The 12,381-nt window shown below is 43.0% G+C and overlaps 1 protein-coding gene across 1 annotated transcript in view; it reads right to left on the bottom strand.

Annotated features, from left to right (window-relative positions):
• The window catches only part of LGI1 (leucine rich glioma inactivated 1), a 73,057-nt gene that overhangs the window by 23,194 nt on the left and 37,482 nt on the right, over nt 1-12,381 (bottom strand). Inside the window, exon 5 of the mRNA XM_044299227.1 lies at nt 8,452-8,523. Coding sequence (XP_044155162.1) covers nt 8,452-8,523 — 72 coding nt within the window. The remainder of the gene's footprint in view (nt 1-8,451; nt 8,524-12,381) is intronic.

The following is a 12,381-nucleotide window of genomic DNA, read 5'->3' as shown; positions in this document are numbered from 1 at the left end:
AAAATAAAGCCACACTGGTTTCTATGTATAAATGGTGGACGTCTTCCTAGACACAGGTTTATATGTCCATGTAATTGTTAAGACTACAATGCACTCCTGGGAGATGCAGTTGCTTGATGGTCACATGGGATGAGCTGCTGCCCACCCATAGAAAGTGATTTAAAATGAGAAAAATGGGGAAAGCAACAGCTATTTCTCCTAGTGGTTAGCACTGGTGCCTTGCGGCGCTGGGGTCCTGGGTTTGAATCCGACCAAGAACAACATCTGCATGGAGTTTGTATGTTCTCCCCGTGTTTGTCTTGGTTTCCTCCGGGTTCTCCGGTTTCCTCCCATACTCCAAAGACATAGTGATAGGCGCCACTCGGGACAGCTTGATGGTAATGTCTGTAGCCCTCACACCCCGGCTCGTTCAGGCGACCTTACTGGTATATGTGTGAGAAGCTTTAGAGGTGAGCAAATTTACCTTGTCAGAATCTCACCTATGGACAGCAAATTGGAGGTAATATTAGTGATCCACATTCCAGTATTTTAGTCTTTATTGAATTATGTGCAGGATTTATGACAAATACAGAATAGAACATTTTAAGTGTTCTAGTCTGTATTTGGCATAAATCCTGCACATAATTCAATAAAGACTAAAATACTGGAATGTGGATCAATAATATTGCCCCCATCATCTTTTACTGGTTTAGATTTTAAATTAATAAGAGAAGCCTCGTCGGTGATCCGGAGCGGACAGCAGCCGCAAGGAGCATCAGTATTTGATCCCAGTGGTGCCTAACTGCTTACTGTATTCAGACAAAAAAATTAATGGCACCTCCACTACCGGTGCCGCCACCAGTAATATGTACGGTAAGTGCATTAGAGAACCTTGCAGGCTCCTCACCGTTGGAATTGGTAGGGTCTTTACTCATCTAAAATGTCACCAATAAATACACCAGAAGATCTATGTCAGAGTTATCTACAGCAATAGCAGACGGCCTCAGACAAGGGTTTACTACTGGGCCCTGTTTTTTTAGACCTCAGGTAATGGCGGGTCCGCGATATAAGGGCACCAGCCGTGTGCACTTGACTTGAATGGGTTCATAATCTGCAAGATACGGAGCGGAGGTACGGAGCGGATGTCCACAGAATAACTACGAAGCGATTCCGTGGTATTTCGGGCCGTGCCTCCATACCACAAAAAATAGAACATGTTCTATTTTTTTGCAGTGCGGACCATCTCTTGTGGATCACAGACCCATTCAAATGAATGGGTCCACATCAGCAGATGGGGTGCATATAAACAGTTCTACATGCATTGTGGCCCGCAATTTGCTGTCCACAGCACGGGCACGGAGCACACATGTTCGTGTGCATTAGCCCTAATTATCAGGTATCTGTTGAGTTGCCTTCCCTTGGGAGCTGCTTATAATGGTGAAAGCTACCCCTGGGCATTACTGGCCAAACAGCTCAGTCCATCTGTGTTCCAGTACTGTTTGAGTGCCATTAACAATATGATATTTTTTTATGCGTACACACATGCAGACAGATTATATGTATATTTTTTTTTCACTTCTTTTTTTCATTTCACTCATTGATATAGTGCAGATATATATATATATATATATATATATATACACACACACACTATATATAGTGTATATACAGTATATATAGTGTATAAAGAAGGACGTATATATGTGTATATGTATGTTCCGTGATCACTCATAAACACAACCATCAATTTCAACGAAACTTGATATACACATCCCTTGCTACCTGGAAAGAAATCTTGTGGGGGTCACAGCTCTCTAGGACATACCGTTCCTGAGATATTCCCCAAAAATTACCTGCATAAGCCAATACAAGCCTGCAAGTCTTTCTCTTCATATCCCAACTGCCATACACACGGTCACATGTCCCTTATCAGCCAATAGAAGCCTTTAGTCTCCACATACACACAGTTTCACTCTAGGTTTCCATAACAACCCAGCCATTTTTCTTCACTGCTGTAGGTGAGCTTTAGGCTAGGGCAGTGGCGTACATAGAGAAGTAAGGGCCCCCACACAGGACAAAAGGGTTTCTGCCTAAACCCTTTTCAATGGCCCTTGGGCCATTTTTCCACTGCTTCATTTGCTAATAGTTGTTCCTTTAGAGGGTAGAGTCTATCTCCAGTGGAAGAGGAGATAATCCCAACTAAGACTAGGCCCACCCTTGCCCTGGGCCCCATAGCAGTTGCATGGCTTGCCGCTATGGTAGTTACACCCCTGGGCTAGGGCTACACGCAGCATGTGTCGCGCGACAAATAGGGCACAACTACACTGCTACATGTGTCGCACGACATTGAGTCGCACCAATGTCATGCGACAATTTTTACAATGATAGTCTATGGTGTTGCACTGCGACATGTGACATGCTGCGGCTGTGACGCGACAGTCGCAGAAAAATTGATTTTTTAAAAGGGGCAGGGCGCTGTGGAGGTCAATTTTAAAGGGGCGGGCACTGTGGAGGTCACTGTTAGAGAGGCGTTTGAAGGGTTAAACAGAATTAGCTGTGTGATCTGTATGAAGGACAAGAGGTTGGGTGACATCATATTGAAGGGTGACTATGTATACAATTTAGAAATATGTGAATTATAGTGAGCACTCAATATCTGTGGTCATATATCAGGTCTGTTGATATAACTATTTTATTAGAACATGAAATGGTGCATACAATAGATATAGCATAATAAAATATCGTACCTTAAGATTAAAATTAAATAATAAAACAAAATATGGAAAAACACAGTTGGTTATACCGATAGAAAATTGGTCACTTAAGGTTGGTATTGTCTCCTTATAGAGGCTGCAATTTTGTTTTTATAGGTGTTGCAACATTGTTCCCAACGTTAAATATCTCAGTTATCAATAGTGTGTCCGTGCATGTAGTTAGCCAGAAGTACTCACTGTTTGGGGTTCGGCTCGTGTGTAACTGTCCGTGGTGGCGTCCCACCGTGGGTCAGTGCACTCACCCAATGTAACGTTTTTGGAGTGTCTTCCGATATTCACGGTCCGCGGTGTTGTTGCGGTAATCCTGCTCCCCAAGAGACCGCTGTGCGTCCCTCGTGTAGCTGGCGTCCTGCTTTTTTGCTGACACTACACGTGATCAGGGTGCCGGGGAGGTCTTTACCCGATGAAAAGTTGTGGGATATCTCCCGATGATCAAAGTCTGCGGTTACGGTAATCCTGCTTCCAGGTGGCCGCTGTGTGTCCCACGTGTGGCTGGCGTCCTGTGCTTTTTGCCGGCACTCCACGTGATCAGGGCGCCGATGAAGTCTCTACCTGTGATTGGTTCAAGACTCCTGTGATGAATTAGGAATATTTTCGATCACCGTCTATGCGGTCGTGTCCGTGATTTCGTGTGCTGATCAGCTCCGATGGGTTAAAGTGTCCAGTCGTCTATAGGGATCCCAACCGCTATACGCGTTTCAAGGTCTCTGACCTCTTCCTCAGTAGCTACTGACAATACCAACCTTAAGTGACCAATTTTCTATCGGTATAACCAACTGTGTTTTTCCATATTTTGTTTTATTATTTAATTTTAATCTTAAGGTACGATATTTTATTATGCTATATCTATTGTATGCACCATTTCATGTTCTAATAAAATAGTTATATCAACAGACCTGATATATGACCACAGATATTGAGTGCTCACTATAATTCACATATTTCTTTATTGTTAACCCCTTATGTGGTTGGGGTGAACCACATCATAGTTAGAGCACTGAACCTGGTAAACAGAAGGGTGAGCCACTATAAACCTATAATAATCACTTATGTATACAATTTACCTTCTGTCTTTATAAGGAAAGTTTCTAGTCAGCATTATTATAATGAGAGCTGTATAATGAACTGCTACTATTGTAATGAGAGCTGCAGCTATTCTTGTATGTATGCATGGATGTATATAAGGCCCTGTACGACGAACAATAAATAGAACTGTTTCTGACATAATTCTGCATCTGTCATTGACACGTTCTCCAAACGTCTGTCTTCGGGGACACAGAAAGGAATCACGGTGCATAGAGAGAAGAATAATATTCTTTCAGCGTTCACTGTGAATGTTACTGTTAAGGGGGCAGGCTGCTGTGGAGTTCACTGTTCAAGGGGCAGATGCCGTGGAGGTTACTGTTAAGGGGGCAGGGGTTACTATTAAAGGGGCAACTGCTGTGGATGTCACTGTTAAGGCAACAGGGTACTGTGAGGTCACTGTTAAGGGGGGCGGGCCCCTGACAAGGTCACTGTCAAAGGAGTGGGGTGCTGTGAAACTCACTGTTAAAGGGGCGGGCTGCTGCGAAGGTTAAAGTTAAGGGAATGGGCTGCTGTGAAGGTCCCATTTTAAAGTGGCGGGGCACTGTGGGGAGGGTCAGTGTTAAGGGGTGGGGGACTGTGGAGTTCACTGTTAAAGGGGCGGGGTGCTGTAGAGGTCACTGTTATGGGGGGTACTGTCGATATCTTTTAATGACACACACAAACATTAAATTAAATAGATGAAATATACCCGTGCGAAGCCGGGTCCTTCAGCTAATATACAATATAATACAGTATAATGTAATATATAATATAATACAGTGTAATGTAATATAATACAGTGTAATTTAATGTATGATATAATAAAGTTTAATGTAATATACAATATAATACAGTGTAATGTAATCTAATACAGTGTAATGCAATCTAATATATAAAGTGTGTGTATGTATGTATGTGCGCTAAAGGAATCCGCACTGTCCCATTTACAATCACGACATTTGGTATATAGGTACATCAGGTGTCCGGGAAGGTTTTAGACTGGGTCCCAGCTCCCTAGCACATACTGTTTCTGAGATATTTACAAAAAATGCTAATATGGCACATCACATGACCTACATTAGCCAATAGAAGCTTGCAGGTCCTTAGTCTCTACATACACACAGTTTTACACCAGATTTCTATAACAACCCAGCCATTTTTCTTCACTGCTGTAGGTCATCTTTAAGGGGGCAGGGTGCTGTGGATGACACTGTTAAGGGAGCGGAGTGCTGTGGAGGTCACAGTTCAGGGGGCAGGGAGGGTGGCCATTCAGGCTATCCTCAAAAGACAGACTTAAAAACCCTGCCACCCCTACCGTTATCAACCATGGGGAGATTAAATCTGGTCAAAATGATTCTTTTGCCTAAGAGGCTATACCTCCTGCCACATGCATGCACACCGGTACCACAGGGATTCTTTGGTTGCACTCATTCATTGGTGGCTAATTTTATCTGGGGAGAGTCTAACGGAAACTTTCCCTTAATGTTCTGCAGAGATCTAAGCTAGAGGGGGGAGCCGTCCTGCCTGATTTCTTCCTATATTACCTGGCTGGTCAGTTGAAATTCTTAACTCCCTGGATCTCAACATCAGAATTACCAAATGTGGAATATTATCTTAGGGAATATTTACACATGTCCTCCCTGTGGCCATTGTTGGAAGAGTCACGTTCCGTCCCTACGCGCTTGCTCCCTATACATAAATTAGCTCACCAGGTATGGAGTGCTGCCAAGATGCAATCGTTTAGGGATCTCCCGGATTATATTCCAATATGGGATAATCCCATGTTTGCTCATCTGAGAGAATTGGAAGGAGTGAATCTGTGGAAATCCCATGGGGTCCTCACCCTGAGAGATCTATATGTCGGGGGCACTCTGTGTTCCTTTTCGCAGATGCAGGAGAAAATCAAGTTACCTCGCAATTTTTTCTTTAGATATCTGCAACCGAGGCACGCGTTAACAGCTCAATTTGGGGAAAGAGAACGAAAAATTTCAAAATACCCTGATCAGTCTGAAAAATGCTTGATCAGTCAGAAAAAATGACATGCGTTTGCATACAGTTTGCCTCATCAGGCAGGCAGTTCAGGCTACGGAACTGCCTGCCGGAATCAAACAACACAAGTGTGAAAGTACTCTAATCCATATCCCCTGAGCAAAGGGTACCTCAAAATTGTGACTTTGGGGTTTCATAAGCTGTAAGCCATAATCATCCAAATTATAACAAATAAAGGCTTGAAATATCTCGCTTTGCATGTAATGAGTCTCATATGTTAGTTTAACCTTTTAAGTTGCATTACAGAAATAAATTAACTTTGCACGATATTCAAATTTTTCGAGTTTCACCTGTATATATATATATATATATATATATATATATATATAGTATAGAAGAATGGCGGCACTGACAAAAAATGGTTAGAAAGGTTGGGTGCATCACATGGGTGAATAAAGAAAAACCTTTTCTGTGGATTCCAGGAGTGCTGCCCTCTTTTCATCGTTTCTAGTTTACTGTTCCTGGTCCGGGAATCATTGCGGGATTTGCACCTGGCAAACCTATAGAGTGCTGCTGTTGGTTTTTCTATTTATATGTATATAAATATATACACACACACACACATAAATGTGTGTATAGTGCAATAGAAAAAGATAAGCAGCACACTCAAAAAATGGCGGGTGCAATCCCTCTAAAGATCACAGATTAGGAACCAACAAATTAAAAAAATTGAAAAAAGAGGCAGCACTTCAATTACAGAGAAAAACTGGTGGACTTCTTTATTCATCCTCTTATTAATTCACCCATGCTTGTGAGTCCACCATTTTTCACTTGAATTGGAGTGTTGCATACATACATACAGGCCGACATAAATACAGTCAGTCAGGGATATATAAATAGGTAAATACAGTATAAATATACACATACAGTACAGACCAAAAGTTTGGACACACCTTCTCATTCAAAGAGTTTTCTTTGTTTTCATGACTATGAAAATTGTAGATTCACACTGAAGGCATCAAAACTATGAATTAACACATGTGGAATTATATACATAACAAAAAAGTGTGAAACAACTGAAAATGTGTCATATTCTAGGTTCTTCAAAGTAGCCAGCTTTTGCTTTGATTACTGCTTCGCACACTCTTGGCATTCTCTTGATGAGCTTCAAGAGGTAGTCACCTGAAATGGTTTTCACTTCACAGGTGTGCCCTGTCAAGTTTATTAAGTGGGATTTCTTGCCTTATAAATGGGGTTGGGACCATCAGTTGCGTTGTGGAGAAGTCAGGTGGATACACAGCTGATAGTCCTACTGAATAGACTGTTAGAATTTGTATTATGGCAAGAAAAAAGTAAAGAAAAACAAGTGGCCATCATTACTTTAAGAAATGAAGGTCAGTCAGTCCGAAAAATTGGGAAAACTTTGAAAGTGTCCCCAAGTGCAGTCACAAAAACCATCAAGCGCTACAAAGAAACTGGCTCACATGCGGACCGCTCCAGGAAAGGAAGACCAAGAGTCACCTCTGCTGCAGAGGATAAGTTCATCCGAGTCACCAGCCTCAGAAATCGCAGGTTAACAGCAGCTCAGATTAGAGACCAGGTCAATGGCACACAGAGTTCTAGCAGCAGACACATCTCTAGAACAACTGTTAAGAGGAGACTGTGTGAATCAGGCCTTCATGGTACAATATCTGCTAGGAAACCACTGCTAAGGACAGGCAACAAGCAGAAGAGACTTGTTTGGGCTAAAGAACACAAGGAATGGACATTAGACCAGTGGAAATCTGTGCTTTGGTCTGATGAGTCTAAATTTGAGATCTTTGGTTCCAACCACCGTGTCTTTGTGCGACGCAGAAAAGGTGAACGGATGGACTCTACATGCCTGGTTCCCACCGTGAAGCATGGAGGAGGAGGTGTGATGGTGTGGGGGTGCTTTGCTGGTGACACTGTTGGGGATTTATTCAAAATTGAAGGCATACTGAACCAGCATGGCTACCACAGCATCTTGCAGCGGCATGCTATTCCATCCTGTTTGTGTTTAGTTGGACCATCATTTATTTTTCAATAGGACAATGACCCCAAACACACCTCCAGGCTGTGTAAGGGCTATTTGACCATGAAGGAGAGTGATGGGGTGCTGCGCCAGATGACCTGGCCTCCACAGTCACCGGACCTGAACCCAATCGAGATGGTTTAGGGTGAGCTGGACCACAGAGTGAAGGAAAAAGGGCCAACAAGTGCTAAGCATCTCTGGGAACTCCTTCAAGACTGTTGGAAGACCATTTCAGGTGACTACCTCTTGAAGCTCATCGAAAGAATGCCAAGAGTGTGCAAAGCAGTAATCAAAGCAAAAGGTGGCTACTTTGAAGAACCTAGAATATGACATATTTTCAGTTGTTTCACACTTTTTTGTTATGTATATAATTCCCCAAGTTAATTCATAGTTTTGATGTCTTCAGTGTGAATCTACAAATGTCATAGTCATGAAAATAAAGACAACTCTTTGAATGAGAAGGTGTGTCCAAACTTTTGGTCTGTACTGTATATACAAACATACTTATAGACATGCATAGTACATTTGCTGCAATCATGTACCCTTTTTAATGCATTGCAATCATAAGAAACACTTAAAATCTTATCTTACACGTTTGTTAGCGAGTCCAGCCCCTTGAAGACATCTTTTGGAAGTGACTGCAGGTTATTATTGGCCAGGCTCCTGTAATACAGGCACAATAGTAGCTTTATGTAAGAGGCCACATGCTCAGCAATACAATAGGCGTTATCACATGACTAATGTAAAAAATGAAAATATATCATACATACATCATATAGTGCAGGACAGTCTCTTTCTAACAAAGCTAGAACCAGCCCTGTACCTCACATGGGTCCAGAGATCTCCTCATTCATTGCTCCTCATATCAACCTGAGAGCTCAAGGGGAGTGTCTTTTCTGCAGCAGCTCAGGGGGCGTGTCTGTGCTCTCCCTATCACAGCTCAGGGGGCGTGTCTGTGCTCTCCCTATCACAGCTCAGGGGGCGTGTCCATGCTCTCCCTATCACAGCTCAGGGGGCGTGTCCATGCTCTCCCTATCACAGCTCGGGAGGCAGTTGAAGGATGAAACTGAGCATGTGCGGCTTTCTCAGTGAGCAGGACAAAGAAATAAGAAAATAATTGGCGCTATACCGATACATTTTATTGAATAACTCAGTAGCTATACAACATTTTTAATTACATGCAATTGCAAAAGTATTCAGATCCAGATGCTGCCTTGAAAACTGTAGAATATTTTTCGAGGGACAACCCCTTTAACTACATGATACATTTGATAAGCATTAAATAATACATTTCACATTAAGTTTGTATCAGCTCAATAAGATAAGTGTCATTATAATTTTACTATAGAAGGACATCTAATGATAGTATTATCCATGGTCACCTGTCTTCTGGGAATAAACTGACCAGTGCATGTGAGCTTCCAGGACACACTGACCATTGCAATGTGAATTTGAATTGCATTGACAGCTTCTCTTTAGTGCCATGCAGAATGATTTTAGTTGAAGATGGTTATGCCCCTTGCACATAGGCAGTAGTGCGGATTTACTAATCCTGTAGACGACGTCAGCTTACAGACTGTCTAGACCTGCACCAGATTTATCACAGGGGCTCAGGCTGGATGATAAATCTGGTGCAGGTGTAGACACATTTGTCCACCAATGGTAGGCTTACTTTGAGACACAATTTTCTGCCAGAATTGAAGTATTCTGGTGCAATTTTGGAGCTAAATGTTGCATATTAGGCCACACCCCTTTATTGAGAAGTCATGCCCATTTTCTTGGTAATTCACACTCTTTTTTCAGGCTGGATGAATACAATTTTTCTAAACCTAGTTGCACCTAATTATGCAAAACTGAGCCCCATTTTAGTACAATTAGTACGAGGTGCACCATAATCCATTATTACATGTTGATTTTAATGTGCAGTTTTGATATTAATGAGTTTTCCCACTGATTGACATTTATGGCATATCTGTTATGTCTACAAACTACCTCTAGGTGCCCACCTACTAGTAGAATGACCCTTCTCTTCCATTGTGGTGGGCATAATGGCCCTTCTGTAATCCTTCTATATAGTATTAATTATTTCTAAACTCACACTGCTAGGCCTGAATGGCGAAAGCTGTCTGTACATGATGCGGCCCTGGCAGCGGGATCTGCATGCGGCTCACCAGTGATTGCCAAACCTCTTTCACATAAGCGGGTTTTCCGTGCGGGTGCGATGTGTGAAGAGAACGCATAGCACCCACACTGAATCCTGACCCATTCATTTCAATGGGTCTGTGTACATGCACCAGTTCTGTGTTGCGTGAAAACGGCTCGGACGCGGACCCATTCACTTCAATGGGGCCGCAAAAGATGCGGACAGCACTCTGTGTGCTGTCCGCATCCGTTGCTCCGTTCAGTGGTCCGCAAAAAAAATCTAACCTGTCCTATTCTTGTCAGTTATATTAAAGGCTGTCCGTGCTGTTCCGCAAATTGCGGAACGCGCACAGACGCCATCCGTGTTTTGAGGATCCGCGATTTGCAGACCGCAAAACACACAACAGTTGTGTGCATGTAGCCATATTCTGCGTTAGTGCGGGCCCCATAGAAGTGAATGGGGCTTCAGTGAAAAACGCATTGCATCCGGAAGCAGTACGTTTTTCACTGATGGTTGCTAGGAGATGTTGTTTGTAAACCTTCAGTTTTTTATCAACTGAACTTTCTTGCAAAATGGTGCGAGTTTCCCTGAGCGCATCCGGAGCCAATCCGTCGCGCTCGTGTGAAAGTGGCCTAAGTCTGGTCAACTTTCAGCTGTTCTCACAGTGTGGGTCTCTCACTGGTCTAATTGGTAGGCGATTCATTATTATCCCTTTTATTTCTGTACTATTTGCTTATTTGTATGTTTTTTTGTCATCTTTTTGTAACTTTTTATATATTAAATCTTAAATTTAAAAGGTTCTTCCTTGCTGCTGTAAACATGCCCTCATCCTCTAAGTAAATCTTTGGCGTGTTTGGGGGTCGCTTCACTCCTTAGTGGCCTAATTCGTTGGGCTAGTTGGAAAGCGAGGGTGGAAGCGGAGTTAGACCTTACAATCACATCCATGGTCACGTTTGCTGTGAATGCCAGAGTACCCCCCGTGGCCTGATCATGACAGCAACCTTAGGCCTCTTTCACACGAGCGTGTCCGGATTGGCTCCGGATGCATTCAGGAGGCGTTCAGGGAAACTCGCACCATTTTGTAAGCAAGTTTAGTCAGTTTTGTCTGCGATTTCGTTCAGTTTTTCAGTGTTTTCCTCGCGGGTGCAATGCGTTTTTCACGTGCGTGATAAAAAACGGAAGGTTTACAAACAACATCCCCTAGCAACCATCTTTAAAAAAGCATTGCGTCCGGATGCAATGCGTTTTTCACTGAAGCCCCTTTTACTTCCATAGGGCCAGGGCTGCGTGGAAAACGCAAAATATAGAAGATGCTGCGTTTTTCATGCAACGCAGAACTGATGCGTGAAAAAAACGCTCGTGTACACAGACCCATTGAAATGAATGGGTCCGGATTCAGTGCGGGTGCTATGCGTTCTCTTCACCCAAAGCACCCGCGCGGAAAACTCGCTCGTGTGAAAGAGGCCTTAGGGTACTCCACACGTGCAGGTTTTATAATGAGGTTTTCAAAGCCAAAACCAGGAGTGAATTAAGAAATAAGGCAAGATATTATCTGTTCTTTGTTTTTTTCTCTACTTTTATGATCCACAGCAGATTTTGGCTTCTAAAAACATGATTTACACGTGGCAGCACCCTAAGGGTAAACACATGTGATGGCCACTGCCCACCCAAGTTAAATTGCTGTCTACCTGCCAAAACTGAGTAGACATTTGAACAAGGTGCTGATTTGCAGTGAAAACACATGTTGGCCTGGAGCTGCTAAGTGGCCAGACATTGCCGAATCTGTGTCTCTAGCCTTAAAGCGTGAGTGTTTTATACTGATGACCTATCAGTATCTGATCGGTGGAGGTCCTACTCCTGGCACCCCCACCGATCAGCTGCTTGAAGAGGCGGCAGACTCCTAATGATTTACCCTAGGCAATACCAAGCACTATACAAGGTACAGTATGGCACTATGCTTGGTAAGTTGCGAGGAGGAGCTCTGGAGCCTCTTTAAACAGCTGATCACGTGGGGGTGCCGGGTGTCAGACCCCTACCAATGTCATATTGATGATCCATCCCGAGGATAGGTCATTAGTATAAAACATTTGGAAAACCCCTTTAAGGCCATTCACGCAGGTTTTACCTTATTTTACTTGCAGAACGTTAATATATTTTCCATGTCTGCACAGGTAAGGGATATATCACGCCGGCCACTCGTATTAGCAGCCAAGAAGGAGCTTTAGGTATTTAAGCGGTGGAATGTCTAATCTGTGTACTGAAGTCAAGAGCGGTGAAAAGTAAGTATATTCTGCATGTGCCCAGCTTTCCTGCTCCTGTTACTACATTTTTAAACTGTGGACATTGCCAGCCAGACCTCCTATTAATACAGGGTAAGT

This window comes from Bufo gargarizans, chromosome 6 (genome assembly GCF_014858855.1).
Source record: "Bufo gargarizans isolate SCDJY-AF-19 chromosome 6, ASM1485885v1, whole genome shotgun sequence".
In the NCBI taxonomy this organism is placed as follows: domain Eukaryota; kingdom Metazoa; phylum Chordata; class Amphibia; order Anura; family Bufonidae; genus Bufo; species Bufo gargarizans.
This window is presented reverse-complemented; position numbering and strand designations above follow the sequence as displayed.